The sequence below is a fragment of the Syngnathus typhle genome, linkage group LG12, assembly GCF_033458585.1.
Source record: "Syngnathus typhle isolate RoL2023-S1 ecotype Sweden linkage group LG12, RoL_Styp_1.0, whole genome shotgun sequence".
In the NCBI taxonomy this organism is placed as follows: Eukaryota; Metazoa; Chordata; class Actinopteri; order Syngnathiformes; family Syngnathidae; genus Syngnathus; species Syngnathus typhle.
Genome location: NC_083749.1, coordinates 6,669,026 through 6,694,111, shown reverse-complemented (window position 1 = coordinate 6,694,111; position 25,086 = coordinate 6,669,026). Strand labels below are relative to the sequence as shown.

The following is a 25,086-nucleotide window of genomic DNA, read 5'->3' as shown; positions in this document are numbered from 1 at the left end:
AAACTCAAGAGTTGACGTCGGCAGACTGGAAGTCACACCCATCTTCCCTGTGCCCTCCCTTCCTCATCCCCCACTTCTCTCCTCCCTCGTCCTCCTTTAGTGCATACAATGTGGTTTGCTTTCATTCATCTTGTACTTACCCTCATATTCTGTCTACCATCAATTGCATGTTTTTTTTTATATCTGTATCTCCACCAAATGCCTAATAGTCCTTATCCATCCATCCATCCATCCATCCATCCATCCATCCATCCATCCATCCATCCATCCATCCATCCATCCATCCATCCATCCATCCATCCATCCATCCATCCATCCATCCATCCATCCAATCGTCTTTTCTTTAAGAGAAGCGCACCTCTATTAATTGTCAGTATCATACTGTACATCCATCCGTCCAGCCAGGTCATGTGACACCTTGTTTTTGCTCCTCAGCACTCTTGATGACTGGATGGCCGCTCCTCTTTCCAACAAGATGGACCAACCTCTACTCATGTAAGTCTCAATGATTTATAACTTTTCCTTTGTGCTCCATTATGTTTATCTTTATTTTTTGCTCGGAGCGATCCTGTGACACGGATGACTTCCTGGACACAGACACTCCTACACAAACCGGGCTACTGGCATACTACTGACTGCCTATGAGGAGAGACATTTTCAGGGAAGGGGCGGGGTAGAGGGCAAGCTCATCCTTTGTTTCTGGTCGTCTTGACCTGACCTCATGTCCAGGAAGGATGGGCAGGACCACAGTCCATGATGATAAATATGATGATTCTGATGATGTGATGTAAGATTAGTCAAGGGAAACAAAAGGTAAAAACATCAACCGGGTTTTACAAATAATTCAATATGATTACATTAATGATTATAATATAATATAATTCATATTATTAATAAAATAAAATAATATAATATTTCTATCATGCAAATGTACATACGCATGTACACATGACATCGCTAGGGCTGCTACTTAACAAGAATCTTTAGAGAACCTTCAGTTTGATGTAGGGCCTTGGTGGGGGTTGCTGGAGCGCTGTTGTAATTCAGTGGCATGTTCTAACAGTTTCCCAAAACAAAGCCCAGTTTTTCCCCTCATGTGAGAGCCAATCATGGAATACTTGAATGTGGTTATGAACCAAGAAGAATGTTTGTATGTGCCATTAACATTGTTAAGCACTCAGAGGACAAATCTGGTAGCTATCATGGAGCTGGATTAACGGCCATGGTTGGGGAAAAATCCAGAGGCTTTTTCAGCAAAAAATACAGCGGTGTGCGGGGCGCGCATCTGCATTTATATCAACGACGCTCCAAGAATGAAACCATCATCAAGCAGGAAGCCATAATGTGTGGTTGTGTGTATTCATAGACTACCACAGAAGAAGAAGATGGGTGGAGGGTTGTACTTTTTTTTTTTTCCAGCGGGACCACCCTCACTAAAGCGCTAGCATCTTGGGTTTGGGCTTGTCATCTTCTTCAGCAATTAGAGCGTCACCGCTTGCATCGTCGCTGTCTGTCTCGCGCGTTTGATTCCCATCATACGCCAAAGCTATTTGATGTCGCCCTACAAAGCCACAACCCCCTCATTATGAGAGCAGCACAGCCTGGCTAGGCCTCGCTTTGCCGCGACCTCACAGCTGGGAAAACCATTCCCGGACTTTTCCACTCCTCAGCTGCAGCCAGAACTTGATATGGTGTGTGTTGGAGTTTATTTGAGTTGCACAACCGCACCGCACTGCACAGCCGGCCGGCGCTGTTGCAGGAGCTGCTCTTCACAACAGTGCTTGACTTACAAGAGGCAACTCAATCATTTGGGCATTTGGATGGAGGGAGGGATGGACGCATGGATGGATTTTAGAATTCATATGAAATTAGAAAAATGGTCTCTATTTGAGCCAGGTATAGATGATATGCTTTTACATGTTTAAACTCCTGATTTTTTTTTACTAATTTATACTTTATATACATTATATAGTATGACATACATTCACTATGGGTTGTTCTCAGAAATCATGGTTCAGAAGTGTGACATGTGAGGCCAAAAGTGAACTTGTGCAAAATCAATTAAAAATGGTAGATGCTTTAAATTAGCCCTTCATGCCTTTTGCTATGAATAAATAAAAGTAGTTCACTCAGAACTTCACAAGAAATTGCTGAATGTTGTGGTCTACTCTGTGTAGCTGTTGTCACACGGCACCACACAGCATATAAATACTTTTCTGCTTTTGAAAATGGGAACAAATGAGAGATGGAGTAGATCGTTTTCCACCATATAGCTTCTTCTTTTATGTGGCTGCATGAAAAAAAGCTAATATTTGCACATGTCAATTTATTGCCAAATGATGGGATGAGCCAATGGGCATGAAAAAATATCTTGGGCCTCACCACAAAGGCACGAGCATAGAGTATACTTGGATATGAATTATTCAAATGCCGTAAAAAAGCGCATCCCCACATACAATACATATATATAGATAGATATAGTAGATGTTTTATGAAGACATCCATAATTGATTCTAATGCAGCCGTGGAGAGTGAGCACGGCCGGATAAGAAGGAGATAAGGACCTTGGTCTTTAGTGCAATGAGCACATTGTGTAATGTGTTTGTACAGAAGTGGTTTAAGGGGGGGGCGTGGGGGGGATGTTAGTCCGGTTTAACCCGTCATTAGAGCAAGAGCGTGGCATCGAAGGGGGGGCAGTAGGCACCTTCATGTGCAATTACACCCAAAGACCGTGCCTTTAATTTCACCCCGCGCATATTTTTTCCACGTCGGTCCCCCAGTGAGTGAATGAGTGAGACGGAGAGTCCCCTCCTTTGCCGTGTGGCTTTGCGGTCGTCATATTTTGGGCCAAGGCAGTTGGGGCCCCTCGAACGTAGCAAAGACGATTACATCAGCTGCTAGTTTGTGCAGTGTGTTTGCAAAGTCCTCTTTTGTAAAAGCTGGGCTTTTCTAGATAAATGGTACTGACGTGAAATGGGAGGACGAAGGCAAATTAGGCAACTCAGTTGTTTTTCGCCTCGTCATGTCGCATCTAAATGTAAATCTCTGTTGCTATAAAGACTTTAGAAGAAGACTGTGTGTGAAAGTAAAATGAAACCAATGCACTTTTTTACCAGCGGATTAATGTAATTACAGAAGAGGCTTGACTTGATGCAGCTGGCCTGGACATTTTATTTTATCTTTAATGCGGTTATGGCATCTTTTGGAATGATTCATGACTTTTGTGTTTTGGGGAAAGTTTTCAAACCAAACAGTCCTTTGAAAAAGTAATTTGTCATTCGGGTGAAAGATACTTTCTGAAATTGTACTCCGACATAAAGGATGTCGTGGAGTCTTCATCTGATAAGTTGCGTTAGCTTGTAATAGTTTGCTTTTCTTATGCTTGACTGCAACTACAGATGCTTAGCGTGTGTGTTTGTGTTTGCGAGCGCACTTATTATCAAGCTTCAATGCCTTTCTCCTTTGGATCCATTAGCGCTAGTCGTATCGACATCAAGTCGCCGCTGCCATCCATCTTTAAAATGGACGCATGTTCCAAGTACAGGTCAAAGTTTACTCACAGATATAGTTGACATGACGAAGTCTCCTTCTATCTTTACTGAATTTTTATTCCATTATCATGATAACCATGACTTGATGAGGTTCCGTTAGCATGTTACTTAGCTGAACTTCTGAACCTGTCGCTGGTGCTTAAAAAAAGCATGTGTCCATTTTCATGTGCTCCATTGAAATGGGATCTGAGCACCTTAGCGGATAAATTCAACATATCTTTTTGTGTTGTCATGGCTCAGAGCTGACAGACTGAAACACAATCCGTTCACTTCCTGTTTGCTTTGGAATCAATAAAGGTGCTTGTCAATTATCCAGGAAATTACTCAGATGCTGCGTAAGGGAGCTGGAAACCCTTGTAACTTGATTAAACACAAAGAGGCGGCCGATCATGAGGCTATTAACGGGTTGGTCCTAAGATTTTGGCCCTCTTAAAACTAACATAATTTTTGTATACATATGTATATAGTTGATATAGGTATATAGTTTTTTTTAATCAGTTATATCATTTCATGGCCTCACAGGGTGTCCGGAGTTTGCCTAGCGACCTGACGCCAGAGAATAACACATAAGATAACACATTGATTGAACAGTCTACATTTTTATTGCGTCTACTCTTTGTTTTGTGCAATCTACTGTAGCTTTACTGGAAGCGATTATGGATTAATGCCAGTGATTGTGTCTATGAAAAAAAGGGCACTCTCTGATAGAAAGGACTTAATGGTATTCTTGGGGCTACTTTGTTAACAATAAATGAGTTTAAAATGGGGCTTATGTCAGCGTTAGTGTGAATTTGGTGTATTTATATAATTACTTTAATCATTTTTATTTAATTTTATTTAACGTGTTTTCATTTATTATTTATCGAACTAATTTTTATTTTAATGTCATTTGTATTTAGTAGTATGGTATTTTCATATTTTGTTCTTTTAATGGATTGTCAGCTGAATTTGTGGAATTTACTATGTTTATTGATATTTGAGTTAGTTATATTTGTCGTGAGGAGAGCATTCTAGTTTTTTTAAATTCCTTATTTTATATTTAAAGTTAGTGCCATTAAACATGTACACATACCATTAAATGCAGTAATTAAACAAGGTCAAGAAATGTAAATTACAGTGTTCAGTATAGTTATTAGCAATTATTTTGCAATGTGAATAAATAGTGGTCTTGTATTTATTCATATTTAAGTATCAAAACTGGTGAAATCTCTGCTATATTGAAGACGTAAGAATGAAGTGTCCCGTGCGTGCGTGCGTGCGTGTGCGCGTACGTGTTGTTGCATGTTATGTTGGTGCACAGTGCACATCCTCGTAGGAAGTTGAAGGGAACAATGCTCTTCAACGCTCTTTTTAAGGACCTCCAGCAGGAAACAGTTTCTAAACAAACGGCCTAGAAAAACAAGACCAAAAGTACACTAGCAACTTTCCAACATAATCACAGTAAAGCAAAAAGTCGACTGGCAGTATTAAGCAAGCACGGACGCAATATTGTAACTCTCTTGCGCCACCGTGAGGCGTAAATACTCATTAAATTTGAAGGGCGTGGAAAATGGTAACCATAATATAAAAACAATGGAAAGATAAAACCGCTACATATCATTAAACGTCTTCATTCTACTATTTCAGACTATTTTAATTTAGGATGGTTGCAATTGCACAGGTTTTCCACTAGATGGTAGAATAACCACACATAAAAACTCGCTTAATTATCCCGATACATATCGTTTTCAAATTATACGGCATTTTGGTTTGGAATATGGTAAACATTATTCATGCGCTAAACGCTATTTTAGATTTTTGTAATATAATATATGCTATATTATCAATGATCAATCAAGTTAAATGCATTATTATTATTATTGTCATTGACAAGCAAACTGACACAGTAGTTGTAGAAGTACACTAGAAGAATGAGGTATTATTTCCATTTATAATAAATATATACAATACAGTGCCGTGAAGAAGATCCTAGCCTCTTAATAGTTTTTCTTTTAATGTATACATGTATAGACTCTATTGTTCACAATGAATAATTCCGTCGTGAAATAAAACTCGCACACCGGGTTCAACATCTCATGTCTTTATAAAACATTTTGCAAAATATAGCCAAGGCTCATTCATTTAAATATGCATAAATAGCACATACACACACACGCGCGCGCGCGCACGTACACGCACACAATAGTATTTTCATCCCCCATTTCAAGTCAAATAAATGTGATTAAAAGTCCTTGTGGAGACACATGACGTTTTGTTTACGAAACATTGATTTGTGACTCATTCGTGTCTCATCAAAGTCTTTGGAAGCTTTACTCGCCTGTTTGAATGTGTGCTATGTACAATAGTGCAGCGGAAGGAGGCTTGTTCTTTAGTCCACTTCAATTGTTGTGTATTTCAGTTTTGCCCTTAGTCCTGATTCATATATAAATAGTATGTTACATTCATCTTTGTCATTAATAACTTTTGATTTCCTGAACAAAATGCATCATTGCATATTTCCTTTGAGCCTTGGAGTGGATCAGAACTGTTCCAACAGTTGTCTTTAATGCTTAAAAAGTGTCCATTTGTATTTTAAACATCCATGCATCCATTTTGTATAATGCTATGATGCCAGGTCGCTTAGACTGGAGACAAATATGATCACATTTACACCTATGGGCTATTTAGAGTCTTCAATAATTATTAAAATTTTCAACAGTTAATTTTTTTTGAAATTTTGAGTAGACAATCGTTGAGCACGTAGACAAACAACCATCCACACTCACATTTATACCTAAGGACAGTTTAGAGTCTTCAATAATATTTCTGGAATGTAGGAGGAATCTTTAGTACCGTGGGAAAACCCACCCAACCCAATCACAGGCATAACATAGACTCCTAGCAGGTTGGCCAAAGGCGATATTTGGACCCGAGCCTGAGGCAGACCTGCTCATCGGTATTTGTAATTACATTAACAACAACCTCTCCCGAAGTGCATGTAAACATTCGCAAGGCTTCTCAATTGTGACGTGAATGATTGTGGTGTGTTTTTATTTTCCCATAAAAATAGAAGCTAAAAAGTCAGGAAGTTCACTGATTTCTCTTTGTGTCTGTTAGCGCACTGTTAGTTCATGTGGCAGTCTCCGGGATGGGCGGGGCCCGCTCCAGTCTGACGGTCCAGGGGTCCGAGGCGGCCGCGTAGAAGGGTGAGCGGGCCAGCGTGTCGTCCCCCGCCAAGGCGAAGGCAAACACCCCTCGCTGGCGCTCCGCCGCATCCTTCTCCTCAACGTTCTGGTATGACTTGAAGCCGGTTCCCTCCAAAACACCTGCGGTTGAAGCGGCATTGGGCGGGCGCAGGTAACCAGCAGTGGGTGCAGACCGCCAAGCGGCCGGCTTGCGGCCTCGGCGTGGGCGGGAAACCCGGCAACTCTGCCTCTTGAGGTGGCGGTGCAGGTGGTCGGAGCGTGTGAAACTCTTGTAGCAGTGCTCGCACTGGTAGGGCCGCACGCCAGTGTGGATGCGGAGGTGGTTCTTCAGATCGTAGTTGTGCACAAACTTGGAGTTGCAGTGCAGGCAGATGTATGGCCGTTCGCCCGTATGCTTCCTCATGTGGATCTTCAGCTTGTCCTGTCTGCCATGGGGGATGAAACGCAGTGTTATTAAAAACAGCCAGCTAAACTAATGCTACCGACCCAGAATTGGGAGTGACCTGACCATTTCTAAGAATGAGGTCACCATTAGCAACGGCTTTCTTGAGAGCTGACCGGCTTTCTCCCGTTTCTCGAATTGTTCCGTATGACTCTTACTCAAACAGGATGGGAGTGACCCAAGTGACAAAGAATTGAACATTCTCACACCACGATAACGATCATTACCATTATTGTGATAGCATTCACACCACGGGACAGTTTAGTGTTACTTTTAGTGTCGAGACATATACTGTACAATAATGATTTGAAGGTAGAATGTCAAGTTGAGGTTTGCTGGTGGAAAGTGTGTCGAAGCCGTGGGCGGGTGTCACATCCCCCGCGGATAAATTATCAGAAGGGGGTTTCCGCACTTAATCTTCACTCGAGATGATCCTTAGATTGGTGGGTTTCGGTGGGTGCTTTATTTTTCATTAACCCTTCCGCTCTTTGACAAAACAGAGAAGTAGTGTTCGGTTCAGTTTGGTACACAATTCTATGTGAAATAAAGGGTACTGATGTATTTTGGGCACCCTTTTGCTAGGGAACCAGTCTAAACCGCATAAAAAAACAAATGGTATTAACCAGAATCCACTTTGATTCTGTTCACTGACCTGGTGAAGCGCACCTCGCAGATGGTGCACATGTATGGTTTCTCTCCCGTGTGGGTCCTCATGTGTCTCGGTAGCTTCCCGGCCCCCTGGATGATCTTGTTGCAGATGGGACACTGCTGTGAAGACTTGGGCTTCATCTTCCTCTCCTCTTCCAGTTGCCAGGGTGGAAAGAGTGCCCCAAGGTGAGATGCCGAGTTCAGGAAGCTCAGGTATGAGCGGAAGTCAGCCTCGTCCTTGACTACTCCCAGGGAGTGGCTTGAGGGCGGCATGGGGCCGGTGGCGCTGCACAGCCCCGAGCTGACAAACTCCTTCAGGAAGTCGCCGTGAAGCAAACCGGGCAGCACGTCCTCTTTTATTTCTTCTTTGATGATCTCCCGCTTCACGGCCAGATCAAGGGGCCCGGGTGGGGGGTTGTCAGGCGTCGGATAGATGGCTGGCACCCTCGGGGAGCCGCCGCCCGCTCCAGAGTGCTGATGAAGCGCCGGTTCCAGGAAGTGCTTGGGAAATGCCGGGAAGTCGGCGGCCCACATAGAAGGGTAGAAGCCAGGCAGCAGAGGAGAGAAGCTGGCCCTCCTGTCCAGAGCGGGCATGCGAGGGTACAGGCCATCTTGGAGGAGTGACTCGATAGAGAAGTCCTTCAGAGTGCGGTTCTCCAGATTCTCCTGCAACAAGACAAATACTAAGTTTCGCATTCGATACAAGCGCAATGCTAGCAAAATGTTAGCATCTCAATTCTCATTGTGATGGTACCTGAATGCAATGAGAGGTGGGAAAGTCAATCAAAGCCTTGGCTGAGGCCTACCTGCTTTGCACGCATACTGTCAAGCGACCGCTCCTGGTAGGTGGAGGTGCTGGGCGGCGGCGACTCGTCCATCCCCGCAGGATGCCCCCTGCTCTCCGACGACCTGTCGTCATCGTCCTCCTGATCATCGTTCCTCGACCCGTCTTCCTCTTCCTCCTCTTCTTCTTCCTCATCTTCTACTTCTTCTTCTTCCCTCCGTTCAGAGCCTCCACCTTGTCCCTCACCGCTGTCCATGATCTCCAGGCACACGTTAATGACGCAGGGGATCTCCAGCATTTGCGCCGCATTCAGGATCTCACTGACATTGGACGCCGTCACCGTCAGCGTGGAGGTGTAGGCGAACTCCAGGATGGCCGTGAGCGATTCCGGGGCCACAAAGTCAATTTCGTAGATGGCTGCGGAGGGTGTGGGAGCGGCGGCGTGGTGGTGGTGATGTCCATCCTCGCAGTTGGCCACGGTGAAGAGCTTCTTGAAGTAGTGACTGCAGGCGGCCAGCACGGAGCGATGACTGCGGTACTCCTGGTCGCGCACGATGAGGACCACGTCGCATAGGAGACCGTCGCGACGCTGCTCGTTGAGGCTGCACAGGACATCGCTGCTGTGATTGGGGAATGGGATTCCGATGCGGTCTTCCTCTCTGTGATGGACCATCCTCCGCTCTCTGGGTAAGAACCAATACAGCAATGTTAGCTTGTTATACTGTCAAGAGGATACGTAGATGTTCCATCAGAAATGTTTAAAAATGATAGAAGACATTTTACAATAACCAAATACGATCATTCAATGACCACCAACACAGAATAACAAATCATCTTTGTTTATGATTTGTTTATTTTCTTAACCTTATAGATGAAGGTCATGAATCAATTTCATTCGCATACCGTGATGGGAGAACCGCAAAAGAGGTTAGATCATTGTCGAGATAATCACTTCCTGCTGCAAAACACTTGTTCTGCACTTTTTCTTCAACTCTCTCGTACGAGATGAGGTGCTGGCCACTTAAAGCTGATGCAAAATTGTCAGGTAAAATGCAACTAAATTTTTTTTCCACTGGAACGACATTTAAATATATTGCCCGTCCAGATTTTACAATCATTTGATGCAGAATAAAAATGACCTCCATTTTTTCCGACTTGGGGAAACAAAAATCCAAGAGTTCCTCAGTTCACCTGCAGCCACACACCTACGTATAAGTTTATTGTCTTGTTGCTAGGGAACGGTTGCTATGTTGACGCCATTGATCGAGTGATTAACAGGTCCATAGAGGACGTGGCTTAACCGGATACAAGCCCTCGGGCCTGTTCAAACATCCCGTGGGAAAAAGTGTAACAAAAGAGCAACTGTCCAGTAACTAGATAGATACATAGACAGATTTATTATATTAACTATTAACTCGAGTAACACACCTTGTCCTCATGTACTGTACGTTGGACCAAATTTCCAATTGAAAACTCAATGTGAGTTCATTCGATCAATCACTGCAGGTGATAAAATAGTGGGAATTAATTTGTGCTTATTTTATTTGTGCGTTATACATATAATGATCATGGAATATCATACCAATTTGAGATAGTTACCTATGAAGGGTGAAATAATAATAAAAAAATTGTAGTATAAAGTATATGAAATTAAAAGCTGGACTTAAAACTATACATAAGATGAAATATCTAATATATTCTAAAATCATAAATAAATAAATAAATAAATAAATAAATAAATAAATAAATAAATAAATAAATAAATAAATAAATAAATAAATAAATAAATAAATAAATAAATAAATAAATAAATAAATAAATAAATAAATAAATAAATAAATAAAAATTCACCTCATAATTCATTAGCATATCCTCTTATTATTCTAATGTGTGAGATTTATTATCAAGTACTACCAGGATTCTGTGTCCATGAAAGAATTGACTCCCCTCAAAAATACAGAATGTCGACCACGTGTGCGTCGCCCTCCATTAAAAGTGAAAGCGTGGGTAAAAGGTGGTGTGAAAAGTTCCCTAACAGGTTGCACAAACAGCAGAGGAGGGGCCCCTCCCTGCCTGCGTGGCCCCCGCCTAGGCAAACAATAAAAAGACGCCGCCTGCCAACCCCACTGGCAAGTGTCATTTTGTTTGCGCCGAGGCCATCCTCATACTACCCACCCTGGAATGACGAACGTACACGTGCTCCCACACTGTACGCCTGCTCTGGCTCGCAGTGGCCAGCCCCTAATTACAACGTGGAGAGGATCTAAGGAGGATGTGCCACATAGACATACTGAAGGGTGGGGAGGGTTGGTGCGGTAGCCGTGACTTCCCCACCCTCAACGGCTTTTCTTCAGCCAAGTGCACTTGTTATGCCTTTAGGGCGGCAACTCGTCTCTTTTAATCACCACTCTGTATTAAATATAAAAGTTGAAGTGAGGGAAGAAGATTCCTCTCCGTAGTCAGGCTAAGGCTTCATCTAATACAAAAAATGCTTTACCACCATCTTGTGGCACCTATAGGCAATTACAAACCTTTTAGATGGACTTCAATCGTGCATGGGTTGTTGCCATGTGCGCTGCACAGTAATGTCACAAATAAATCCCAACATGTTATTGATTAAAAAATCCTTATCAGAAAATAGATTAGGCAAACAACGCGCACTTTTTTTCCCTGGCAATGCCACATGTGTATATTGTCTCTTGTTGCTAGGCAAGACTTCATAGAGCTGAGTTATATGAAATGCATATTTGAGTGTAGAATTGAGAATTGCTTGGATTTTTTTTTCCCTGGCTATTTGCGGCCGCTTTTCATTCATTCATTTATTCATTCATTGGTGCCAATGCACAAAAATGTTTTACCCCAGCCATGCTTACTATGGCGTTGCCAAGGCAACTTAGGGGGCTCAACTGAGGCAAAAGACAGCAGATAAAAAACAGGGAGGGTCAGCTGGACGTTACTGGACATACAGTATGCTAATTAAGCTAAGCAACATCTGTACAAATTTCGTTAAACTTTTTGGCTCTGGTGGGGCACTACTTTACCCGCCCCAAACGCAACGCAAGTTTCTATGTGACAGTCTATCCAACTTATTAAAGCACCCCCCTCACCTCTACCTCTACCTCCTCCACTTCCTCCTTATCACCACCACGATGAGGTCCTGACACTGGACAGCTAGACCCCGCAAATCATCCACCCATGTCACAAGCAGATGCTCATTTTGTCCTAAACGACCAAAACGCTGTCAGGCCCAAACGGGAAATCATCCATTACGAGGCAAAAGTTGATGGCGAGCGGCCAAACAAACCTGTCAACAGCCCCCCCTTTGTCGCCCCACCTTATTAAAAGAACATTTGAGCTGCTGCGGGAGTTGACGGTCACACAGGAGACTCCAATTGCTGTCCATCACTGCCGAGTTATGCTTGGAAGTTTACGCCTTAATTCACTATTAAATTGGAACAAAGTCTCACTGGTGTTTATTTGGACATTCAGAATAAAACACTAATTAACCCCAAGTAATAATTTGTCATCTTAAATAATAATGTTAGTAACTTTGAGGCAAACAGAAGTAGCCCGTAAACAGATATTAGTGTAACACCAGTCATTAGATGCGGTAAGTACATGATGTCAGAATGTCAACAGTCACCTCGCGTGGCGCTTCAAATACTTTTGATTATTTCATTCGGTTTTGGAAGATAATCAAATATAGTATTGATATATTATCAAGCTGAGATTTGTTTTGTGGCTTGCTGACAAGAGAAGCAACAATAATAACCAAAATAATAATAAAGCAAATATGAGCAAAATTTAGAGATACTTAAGTAATTAAAACAATAAGACCATAAAAATAATAATCCAACTTAGAACATCTTTGCCCCCCGTCGAGGCGGCATGGACATTTATTAAAACACATTGCGCAGCCCACACGTGTATTTTTCAACACGCTTGTTCACACAAACTGTCACATAAACACCAGAAAAAAAACCCTCAAACTTTTGCGCTCCATCACATACCTTTTTTTGTCCAATCCCGACTAGTGTGAACTTCTGGCGGCCTTTGCGTGACCTCTCAGCATTTCCCCCCTTTTTGACGATCCGTCAATCAGTCTTTGAATCAATCAAGCTCCCATTCATAAAAATATTCAACAGCAGCAAAAAATAAGCCAAAGAGGAAGAATCCAAAGGCGAAGCCGCCGGTTAGTGCAGGTTGTCGGGTCTGTGAGTGAGTGTGTTAAGAGTGCGAGATAGCAAGCCGGGGACTCAGGTTGTGTGTGTCTATGTGTGAGTGTGTGTGTGTGTGAAAGGAGCGCTGGGGAGAGGAAAGGGAGGGGAGGGCCGAGCAGCAGCACTGCGCTGCGGAGATGTCGCACCGCTAGTTTTTATAGCAGGGTGGGTAGCTGCAAGATAATAATACCCCATCCTCCTCCACAACACAAGTGTATGTGCACTGTGTAATAAGCCCCATGGCGCAGACACCCTCTGATTTAGGTCAGACAAAAATGAATTTTTAGTCGTGTTCGAGGGGACCGGGGGCAGAAGGAACTCCGAGGGATTGTTTGGGGAGATGGAGGGAGGCGACTGAAGAGGGAAAAGAAGAGAGAAGGCGAGAGAGATTCGGGAAAACTATTTAGCCGTTTAGACTGGGATGTCTGACAGCACGGAGATGGATGGATAGACAACTGTAATTTAAAACAGCGTCTTTTTCATCTTTTTTATGACAATATTACACAAGATCATTGGCATTTTAGCAGCAATTAAAATGTCATCTTTTTTATCTGTCATTTTTGAGTAATTGCAATGAAAAGAAAAACCTGGTCCCTTGAGTTATCACCATCACTTTTTTTTTTTTTTTTTAGTTTTGAATGTTAGCTATGGTAGCAACAAAGTGCTTGTTTCGCTCCAAGTTGAAGTTTACTTTAAAATTAAATAATTGTGTGAAATCAACCAAAACACATTAACTTGTGTATAATAACTTGTGAACGTCTGTTAGCTTAGGCTGTAGTCATTGGTCCAGCAAATGTGTGATTGGTTATGTTAACCCTTTCGGTCAATGTGGCTTTTTAAAAGGATTGACCATTAAAAAAACTAAACTTTTTACACACTGTCCCTTTAATTGTCAGGGCTCCAGTTAGTTTTAAGTTGAGATAAGATTAGGAATAGTGGTTATGGTTCACACTTAGATGCACAGTAGAAATAAAGTGAAGATTAGGGGTTAGGTTCAAAATGGGTTAAGGATCGGGCAGATGGTAGCTTGGACACCAAATGAAACAGAACACAGTCTCAACGTTGTGGCAGCAGAGTTCGTTTAAACTGAAACAAAACCGTCAAGTGTGAACATGCCTGAGATATTTCTTTGTGTCCAACAGCACTGACACAGTGTAACCGTGGTCCATCTGGCCCGCACAAAAAAAAAAAAAACACAAGTCGACGAGCCCACTTCCCCTCGGCTCCTGCTGAGTGACACCGCTGCGGCCGACTCACATTGGCATCCAGTATATATAAACGAAGGGTTAGCCACTAACTACTAGCAGGCCAGCCAGACGGCCAGAAAAACAACATGAGACGGCCCGGCTATTCTCGCGCCTTAAGTGGCACCTGCGTGGAGCGCCTTCTTATGAACCGACATGGGGGTTTAATGGCGCCGTCGACCCGTGTGTCACTTTGACGCTGGATAGGTTCACTTCTCGCAAACTGCAAAACAAAAAAGCCACCAGACTTAAATGACAAACGGCTACCGTTGTAATTAGGAGGTGAGGAGCTCTGGACAGGCCAGACGAGAAAGTAGTGGACTGGATGTCGTGAAACGTCGCTGCTCGTTTCCTGTTTGCGAATTTGATCTCAAACACCTGGCTTGCAATGTTAAGGTCACAAGACTACAGAAGAAATTGTGCCTAACTGTGAGGGAACGTGATGACAAACATAGACAGGAAGTGGACGTTATTGTGATGGAGCAATTGTCCAGCTTTTAACCGGCATCATGCACGGCAAGAAGAAAAAATAGTTGGGAGGGACTTCACTAACCATCTTAGCACTACATGTGGGTTTTGCTATTTTTCTGCCTTTTTTTTTTTTTGTCTGTGTTGACAAACACAATGAATATGATGATGAGCATAGAACAGGACTTATTGTCACGTGAACTTTTTGTTTGTAATTTTCCTTGGGCTACAAGTGATGGCAGGGGAGGACAAGTGTGATGACGACCATAGGAGAGGAAGTGGAGCTTGTTGTCAAATAGAAATGACCCAACTATTATGACATTCAATGAGAGGTAAGCAGATAACACAAGACATCTGCTCAGTGAGCATCTGAGGGATTAACTCCAGAGGTGCATTGGAGCTTTTTCTTTGGCTTGGTTTAGTGTTTGTGTGTATCTGTGTGCATGTGTGTCTGTGTATGAATTTGTGTGTGTGTGTGCGTGCGTGCATGCGTGTGTGTGTGTTTGTGTCGAATGAGTGCTAACGAGGACTAGACCTTGCAGTAGTGGGACAGCCTCGGTCTACCTTAAGGTACCGCTCTGTGTCTGTGTGTGTGTGTGTGTCTGTGTGTGTGTGTGTCAGCAGGAGAGCCCTGAGGCACCGTGGCACCTCCTAATTAAAAGCAGTCAGGCTGCAGGGCAGGCCAGACACATGCCTGTCACCTCACACACACACACTCACACACACTACAGCAGACCTCACTGCAGTACTCACACATGGGCAAGGTGTGAGGTACAGGTCAACTATTTTGGGAGAGTATGATTCTCCCTACACACACATGCACACACACATGCACACACACACTATCATCCAGGTAAATGTTTAAATAAAAGTGTTTGCCTGCTGCCAGTCATGACACTGAAAGCACTGTTTATTACCTCCACCGAGGAAATTTTAATTTGTAAGCAGGTTTACATGGAATGTACGCGACCACAAAACAGCAAGATACACACAACCAGATGAAAATGAGCACCCTTTCATTAAGAGCAAATGCAAGTAAAGCGTGTGCAAGCCACTAATTACCTCCACCCAAGCCCATTTGTTTTTGTGGATGATCTTATTATTAACTGATTAGCTCACTTTTACTTCTCAAGCCACAAATCTTTGTCAAGTGAAAGGGATATGTTGTGGCCCAAACGAAAGTTGATTTTGACCAATTTGCAGCAGATTTTGGTGTCATTCAAAGCATTGTTAGATTTCTAGTCAATGTTGACACTGAACGTGTTACCTGTCCACATTTTAGATGTTGGTGGAGATGCTAACGTGCTAACCGACACCGGCGGAGGCCAGGTGGGCGGATCAAGGCGCGCGGCGATGGGGTGGCATGAGCGGGCCGAGCGAGGCCATCCCACACATATGCTCAATCTCGCTCCTCTCAGGTGGGTGGACCCACTTATTCACGCCATAGCTTTCTTCTACAAAGCGTTATGAAATCACGCTTGCCTCTATGCCGCCCTCTTCTTCTATGTGACAATCAACTTTGGCTCAAATTAATCAATCAAAATCAAAATATACGCGAAATATTGTAGTCATTAACAAGAACAGGCAGATAGATTTGAATAAAACATATTTTCTGTTCATTAATAAAAAAAAAAATTAAAATTAAATGAAATTAATATAGCTATGAGGAAGAGGAGATAACTCCATCTCAACCGGCTGACCTCCGGGAGCGTGAGGTCTCGCCTCCTAGTCAGCTGCTGTGTTTTTGGTGAGGAATGCGAGTGTACACAAATCCAAGCTTTTTTTTGGCAGGCAGGCAGGCGAGCAGGCAGGGCCCGGGCCTCCCACCCACGACAGCCTCTTCAAGCCTCCGCCCATATATCCTCTATTCATCGACTTAGTCACCCAGCCAGCCCCATTCCACACAAGCAACCTGGACTTTGCTCCTGTACGGAGGAGGAGGAGGTCCGACACGCATGCACATGCACGCATAAACATAGCTGATAGAGGCATGCTAAGACACACTCGGCTACTGTATGTCCACACTTACACAGTGAATCATCAAAAATGATTTTTTTTTTCCCCACCCACTGTCAACTAAACAGAGCTGTCATTCCACTTTAAAAATTGCATTTCATTGTCACTGGCAGAGCAAGGATTTTTTTTTGTCTCAGGGTAGCTGTGGGGAGGCTAAGGACAAAAAAACAAAACATTTTACAAACCACCAACATTTCTGAAAAAGCGCTTATAAAAACAAAATGTTGAAAAAATGAATGAGAAAATACCCCATAAACTATTATCTCGCCTGGCACCTGAGTGGGGTGGGGGGGAGTCACCCAAGCATTTTTAAGGGAGTGCCCCCCACAAGCCCTCTCTAGCTCCGCCAGTGTGTCATTTGTTCACATTCTGTCCAATCAGAGGCCGTGAGAAAGTCACATGCTGAAAAAATGAAAATGCATGACCAATGCATGCATGTACAAATGCATATATATTGCATTAATTTCTTTATTGAATTGCTACTCTGTATTACAGTAACTATAAAACATTGCCATATTAAACCTTGCCAAATCTCACAAGACTCCAGCAAACCTTGTGACAGTTCAACAGTCCACTAGACTAATCTTATTTCTATTTTTGTCCCATGTGACAAAAACGTGTTCTTTTGTGTAAATAACAACACCAAGTGCATTCCCATTCACATTTAAAGCAACAACGCTGAATGTCTTGCAGAGTGACATAGATCTCATGCCGCAGACTATTGCCAACACAAATTGTGCAAACATGAATGCAACACGCCTCTGGTGATGTTTGCCCAAGACAAAAGGCCAGCGCGGATCAGCTTGAATTCCCATCGTCCCACTGAGGTCCATCATTGTGTGTGTACACTATGTATGAATGTAGACTGTCTCCTGGCTGACGTCCTCAGTTGGCCTCCCCTGAGACACACCTACACTTACATATGCAGTACAGATAGTTTTAGAAATTAGTATAGTCGACTCAATTTTAGATTTCACTCATCCTATTTTTTCTTTCCAAACAGGTGACGGAAAGAGAATTGGACTGACAACTGGACGCGGATCACATGTGGGATACGTCATCTTTTACAATAACCAAGTGAGTTCTGAGAAATGCCCCAAACAAAAAAAACGGGGAGGTTTAACTGAACTTCCCGTAGGGGAGCTGTAATAAGGTTACATAATGTATTACTGTCATATTAATAATACATGTGACACACACACAGGCACACGCACACACAAAGGGCAGCTATTGGATGACTGGATTTTGTGAACCTCAATACAAGTCAATAGGCCTCACAAACACATACGACAAGTATGGCGACCCTTCACCTTTGCACTAATTGGACACTCAATATATGAAACCAGAACAATAACCATACAAAAACACATTTAAAAAGACACTAACCTTTCCCTAAATGGAGAACTCTTGTGATTTCACTTCCTCTGCTCAGTGCTCGTCAGGAAGTCTGACACTTGCTCAAGTTAAGACTGAAAGAGGTGGAGATTTCAGGGGTGTGTGTGTGTTTGTGTGAGCGCAAGGGTGAGAGAAAAGGTAGCACTGTAGAAGAGGGGGGAAAAAACAGTTATCTTAGAAACATAACATAACAAAAAAGTGCTACACCCAAATGGGCCCTCCCTCCTCCTCCTTTTCCTCCTCCTTCTAAACCAAAACTATTTGGCACCCTTCCATTGCAAGTCCACCTGTGCTCAGGGCTAAGGGAGTGACACACACACACTAAGCCTGGGAGAAAAAAAAAAACTGCTAATGGGAGGTTGGTTACAGTGCAGGTACAGATGACTCATGATTTCTCTCTGATAGGAACTGGTATCGGAGGATGAATAGTAAACAAACTGCTACTGTCACTTTGTGGCTATGTCCAAAAATGTTAATGTCAAATTAGTGTAAAAGTGAGATAACTGCTCTCTAATAAGAATAGAATGAAGTAAAAGTGCTTTGAGTAACACTGTAACATTCGTAACTGTCTCGAATAGAAGAAACAGGATGTGTGGCAAGAAGTTGATTTCCTGTTCTATGGTTATCGTCACACTTTGACATCACCGAGACCCTTTTGTGGTGGCAACACACCCACAAAAATGCCAACAAGGATAAAAGAAGCTATTTACACACCACACATGTTCAGATAGCTGAAGTGTCATGAAATTATGATGTATAGGGTTAAAGGTTTAACTTTTTATATACTACATTTGGTTAAACGCAAAATTTGGGAGTTTTGGACTCCATAAAAGAACAAACAAAGAAGACACAGATGTGATACATTGTGCTTGTCAACCACTGCGGGGTTTATTTTGGGTTGTGTATGAGTAGACTGAATAAGCATGTCTCGCATGTTTTGTTTGGAGGTTACATATGTGTGCCTTAACATTTTAAAAAGGCAAAAAAATAAAAATAAAGGAATGCACATTGTCAACAAGATTGATTCATCTTAGGAGTCCGGAGAAGACATCCATTATAAACTGGCAGCAGATGGGGATGGAAAATATTGTTTGTGCAAAATTTCCATCAAGTGTCACAACAGCAACATATACAAGATAACACAAGTAAGTGTTCGGACAAAACATTGGGTCCACCTGCTCCATCTAATGACATCCAAAAATAATAACGCTTATTAATGCGCTTGCACTCTGCATTGCACCGAGAGCTGTTCCTAATGATTTGACAACAACAAATCAAGGCAACACCCACGTGCTGCTGCCGCTTTCACGCCACCACCTGTGGAGTGGGAGTGGGAGTTGCCATCTTCATCCACCAAATGTGTCCATTTATGTTTTTTTTTGTTTTTTTTTGCTTCGTTTCTTTATTTTGTGTTGGCAGGTTTGCTCATCTGCCCGCCGACGCATGTTCTTCATATAAGCAACAAAGCCAGCATAGGCAGGATGTTACTGCGACTGCGTGCAGTCAAATAGTCTGACGGCGACATTTGCTTTCAACACAAGTGATGGTGTTAGCTGCCCCTTTAGCGGCATTGGGGAATCCCCTTACAAATAGGTGGCACAGATCAACAGTACACTCCAAAAGTATTGGAACGGCAAGGTCAATTCCTTTGTTTTTTGTATTATTTGTGTGACTTCGGAATTCATTGTGTGTGTATATACGTAATATATGTACCCCCCAGTTCTCTTCAGCCTCTCCACTCCACCCACTTAAACACGATCTCCCAAAGTTAATACCACCCCCATCCTCAACACACACACACACTCCCTCCTACTATTGGCTTCGTCATACCCATGTGTCCGTTCTCCCCTATCCCACCCTTCCATGCCATCCTCCACTCCCCGCACACTCCCGTCAGGCCGTGGTGTTTTTCTTAGCCTCTCCTACACACTTTTCACACAGCTCCCCTCTGCCTAAATACACAACGTCGTCCCACACAATCCGGGCCCGGATGACCCACTGAGAGAGGAAGGGAGAAGAGGGGGTGGGCAACAACACCATCGGGTGCTTTTCAAGGGTGGGTAGATGGAGGTAGATGACAGCCAACACAATTCATTTCAGCGGGATTTTGGATTCTCCTGTGGGCCACTTCGATATGACTACAATGAGCCATTATGTGAAACAAAATTGGAAGACTGCAAGTGCTGTCTTCAATAAAAGTATGTTGTCAGAGGAGTTGCTTTGACTTGTTTACTCCCCTCGGGATGGGGCCAGTCAATGCGGGACAATATAAAAGTATATTTAGTAGATGATAATAATCACCGTGCTCTATCAATATCCACATGATGATTATGGCCGGCAGAGAGGAGAGGGCGCTGGTCACTTGTGGCTGAGAGTGGCTAAAATAGCCACGCCGCTAGTGACGGCAAAGAGTAGCGAGGCGATGGTAGCGCGCTGGCGGCAGCGTGCAAACCGCGCGCTGACACAAACGACACAAATGACTGGCCTCGCGTGGCTTTCATCTCGACGGGGAAGCCGAGGCGCTGCTCAGACACAAGCGACGGCCCGCCAAAAAGACAAAGTATAAAAACATACAGTGCCGAAAGGCCAGGAAGCATTTTATTTCTGCATCCCCGTGGCGGCTTTTACGGAGGAAGACGTTTTCCTTTTATATGACACGCTGCCTTGGCTAAATGTTATTATAAGCCAGAGTTTATTTAGTGTGCGTGGTAGAGAACCACAATTTACATAAATGCAGCTTGTTATAAAATACATCAAGTAGTGATGGTGCCTTGTAAAATAACTTTATGTTAAGCTAATGATAACATTAAATGTGATCCAATAAAAGAGATTTTACCAACAAAACTATCCAAAGAAAAACACAATTAGGAAATTCTGTATGTATTATTCACTGTACGACACACTTAATGACATTATCTGTGGAAAAAGAACGTATTCCCATTTTTTACTATAAATACAAATTACAACAAACCAGACAGGGATTTAAAACCCAAAAATGAAACACAACCATAGATGTAAATGTACTTGTCTTGTAAATGTAAATGTTGCACAGCTTTCATTTGAAATAACTGTATCTGTCACAAGCACTCATAGTAATGTCATTTTTGTGTGTGTTGCCAGGTCAATATGCCCACTCAGCAGGCATGAGCAGGAGAGGAGGTGGGAAGATAAGCGAGGACAATGGAGGATGAGCGGCCTATCATATTGGCAATATATGACGCAAAGTATCACGATGCAACCAATAGGTCACAATTGGAAGGAAGAACGCTCCATGCTGCAAGACAAGGTACTACAACTGAAGGCACACAACTTTAAATTTTGATTTGCCTGTATACGCTTGTATATACTGATGTATCAATAGTGTAAATACTGTATTTTAAGAGATGCGATACCGTGTGTGTGTGTGTGGGTGTGTGTGTGTGTCGGCACGGCCCCTGTCTACCAGCTGCCAGTGTGTAGCACTCAATCCGTCGGAGGCGCAGGCCTAATTACAGGCACAAGGCTACAAATTTAGCCAGTATGCTAACCATAACAGAGGAGGCAGCAGGGAGGGGATGGCCCGGAAAACTCACAGGCCGGACGGGAGCTTCATGAGAGCGGACCACAGGGACGAGGAGGGAAGGGGGGGGGGGGGGGGATGGCGGTCCTGCGACTCTATTTCAGGATGCGCCATGCTCGTTATTTATCATCGTCTCCAACCTACAATTGACTAGCGAGCAAACCCCCGCCTCAGACACAAACTCCCGCCCTGGCTTTTATGTCTTGCCAAACTTTTAAGAATATCCAATTAAAAAAAAGAAAGAAAAAAAAAACAGGAGTCAAACGCTTACATACAAGCGTGTGGACAGTTTAGCGAGTGCGCGTGTTGGCAGTTCAACTCAAAGCTCACCCACGACTCTACCACTTCCACCCACAGTGTCCTCTATACAGCTGCTCTCGCTGAGCCAAACTCACACCTCGGCCTCATCCCTCGCTCCTCTCCTCGACAAAACCACCCTCCCTCCATCGGTCCAACCGTCCGTCCGACTATTTGGCCATACATCCAGATTCCATCCAACCGCCAATTATTACATTCATCCGTCATCTCGCCATAAATTCATCAAATAATCTCGTTTCTTCGACTGTACTAGCATCCTTGTATCAAAGTGTACTTGTGTTCTCAGTGAACTTGTGTCCTAGTCCACTTGCACACAAGTATAGCCCCTGGCAGGCGGTGGTTATAACTGTAGTTGTGTACTTGAATCAGAGTGCCTCATTGTCCCATCTTAATGTGTGTACTCGTGTCCTATTGTGATGTCATCGGCCTATGTTCGGAACATTGCGCCCTACCTTCAAACCTCTCACTGTGTATTCATCCAATCAAGAATAATCCCCGGAATGATTGGAAAGAAGCCATGACTCAGCAACAAAGTCAACAAGAACAGAGGAGTTGACTCACACAACAGCCCGTGTTGAGGCTCTGTTCAATGTTTGTTTACTCTTCAGCACTCCTTTAACTCTTTGCTTACTACAAGTGTGTCAGGTCTTAATTATTTTTCTAAAAGTTTTTCTAAATTACTTTTTTCTCGACCCAATTTGAACTAAAAAAAAATCTGAATGTCAATTTTGAGTGAAACTTACCTTTCTTCTTATGACCAAGATAACCAAAATCAACAATAAGCTGTAAAGTGCATTTCTTGAATTGAAGACGCTGAGGCACGTATAGAACGCAGGACAAGTTTTTTGTTTGTCCAAGACACGGTGCGGCCCGATTAGATGAGTCGAGACACGTAAGGGATGACATTCAGAAAGGATGGTGATGAGTCATGTGTGAATTTCACAGTCAGCAGATCGTGACCCACTTTGAACGCGTTAGACGTACTTCTAAGTCACCGTCATGAAGTCGGTTTTGACATCCATCTATACATCCCCTCAACCACTTTTTGGACAAAAAAATAAATAAAAATTCTTTAGTTTCTGAAGTGATCCGACCCAAGCAGAAACCCACACGCACCCAGATTAGTTGCGGCCGATGGGCAAAGTAACCCGGTGCTCACCTTTCAGAAGCGACGCCCACCGTCGGTTGGAGCTCTGCCGTGTCAGCGTTGCATTATGGGGAATGAGGAGGAGTGGGTTGGTGGGTGGTTTGACCTCTTGACCTTACAGCTAAACTGGCTCAGGGCATGTCTGTATCTCCCGATGCCGATCGATTGCCCTCCACTTCTAAACTTTTTTTTAATAAAAGGACCTCCTGGGCTTGTCATACTTTTACACAGCTGCCCTCCAGCTCATTAAATTCCATATACAGTAGTGCATTATTAACCTGAATTTTTCTTTTCATTTTTTTTTTAAAGAAAAGTCATATGCTCATTAACATAAGATTTTGCCCACACACCATTAAATGCAATGTTCAAGTTAGCTGATGTTGACAGATTAAAATATATTGTACAAAAAATATTTTTATCTTGTACTTTTTGAAGAAAAAGAGCCCTTTAAAAAAAGCAAAGAAACTCTGACACGGAACCATTTAAGCATTTTATATCTTTGCAAGCACTGTGTCGATATTAAGCACTAGTCGATGACTGTTCCATTTCCCCCCCACCTCCTTTTCCATGTCCTCATCCCTCCACCCCATCCACCTCTGATTCCTTTCCTGGCCGCCTGAGAAGCAGAGCTCAAGGCGCTGACCTCGCCCCCGAGACCCCCAGGAGGGATGATGACCATTTCTTGGCTTCTGGGTGTCTCGGACAAAAATAGCACCGAGCCAGTTGCCTTCACTGCCTATTAGTGCTGTCCATGACATCGGCGGACATGACACGACGTTTAACATACAGGGACTAATGATCTGTGCATGTCTTCAAAAGTGACATCATTGCTGCATGATGGGAGGAGAGCAGGGAGGAGGTTCAAGAGGTGCAACATGTGATGACGATAAAGATGTGAGTAAGACATCTGAAAAGCCAGATATTATTAGTATAAAGAGAGTGCAGGATTCACGTCCATGTCTACAGGAATAAGTTTTGCTTCTGGTTTTTGGCTGCGTTTAACACATGCAGTAATTACACGTGGCTCTTATGGCTACATGCAGCATACCGCATTCAAGAGCTTTTTGTTTTTTTCGGAATTCAATTGGATTTTGTACAAAAATGCACTCAAATAAAATTAGAAAAGAAATATTTTGAGGGTGATGCTGTATTTAGTTGTGTAAATTACAAAGATGCTAAGCAGAGCTATAGAAAAGTATTTACAATGATTCTCAATTTTCTTTTCTAGCCGGAGTCATGCAACTTTCAGCTTTTTATTCTGATACATTATATAAATAAATAATTTAATTTACTGTTGAAATAATATATTCTTAAATTACATCTTCTTTTTCTAACAACAAACAAAACAATTATAACTTCTCAAAAATTACCATATTTTACTTTATTCTGGAATCTTATGACTTTTTTTTCCCTAAAAATCAACTATGTACAACTTCACTTTAAATATATATGAATTTTGGTATTTGCAAAATACGATCGTCATGTATGAAATATTTTTCTTAAAAAAAATCCAACTTTAATTTTAAAGTTAGTTTGAATGTTCCAAATTCATTCTTGAAAGTTCTGAATTATTTTTGTATTAAAAAAAAGAAAGAAAAGAGAAAGAAAAAAAATACTTACTTGTTTTCACACGTCTAGTTGACCTGAGAACAAATTTGCGTTATTTTCTTGGAATTCTATTTTTTCTGACATTGCAAGTACCAACAAGATTTTGGTGTGTAGAAGTGACGGGATTAGGTGGTTGTGCCTTGGCTGAGATCTTACAAGAGCTCTGAGTTGAATGAAGCCTTTAATGGCCAAGGTGGTAAAATAAACACCAATCTGTACACAAATTATCAAATTAGTGTGATGTTCTGCTCAACAAACATTTACACCAGTGTGATGCATGAAGTGCACTCACATGCACGCACTTGTACCAAGCATGCGGTCATTGTTGTTTTACAGGCTTCTTTTTTTCATGTTTGCAGTCGCCAAACAGCCGTTTGTTTTGGCGGAACCAAATAAGAAGCTAGTAGTTAGAAGGAAGAAGAGACCAAAAAAAGAACAAAACGAAAAACGTTTTAATTATGATTCCATCAAACGTGGACTTTGATTTTGGATGTTTGCTTG

At 42.7% G+C, this 25,086-nt stretch overlaps 1 protein-coding gene and 2 long non-coding RNA genes across 4 annotated transcripts; 2 read left to right on the top strand and 1 right to left on the bottom strand.

Moving 5' to 3' along the window:
* The first annotated feature begins 124 nt into the window (after nt 1-124).
* On the top strand, nt 125-6,784 carry LOC133163666 (uncharacterized). The gene is made up of 3 exons (XR_009716427.1): nt 125-369; nt 436-495; nt 6,648-6,784. It is a non-coding gene; the product is annotated as an uncharacterized LOC133163666 (long non-coding RNA).
* LOC133163664 (zinc finger and BTB domain-containing protein 7C) lies at nt 5,616-18,125 on the bottom strand. 2 transcript variants are annotated; one of them, XM_061293763.1, is made up of 4 exons: nt 17,945-18,125; nt 8,633-9,293; nt 7,831-8,492; nt 5,616-7,161 (listed from the first exon to the last, which is right to left on the bottom strand). In XM_061293763.1, the coding sequence occupies exons 2-4, from the start codon at nt 9,281-9,283 to the stop codon at nt 6,660-6,662; spliced, it is 1,815 nt and encodes a 604-aa protein (XP_061149747.1). In that variant the 5' UTR covers nt 9,284-9,293; nt 17,945-18,125; the 3' UTR covers nt 5,616-6,659. The 2 variants fall into 2 exon arrangements, with proteins under 2 accessions (XP_061149747.1, XP_061149748.1); XM_061293764.1 differs by lacking the exon at nt 17,945-18,125 and adding an exon at nt 12,621-14,005.
* Nucleotides 14,765-25,086, top strand: LOC133163665 (uncharacterized). Its single transcript, XR_009716426.1, has 6 exons — nt 14,765-14,874; nt 15,825-15,960; nt 16,334-16,486; nt 17,562-17,635; nt 21,074-21,239; nt 23,602-25,086. It is a non-coding gene; the product is annotated as an uncharacterized LOC133163665 (long non-coding RNA).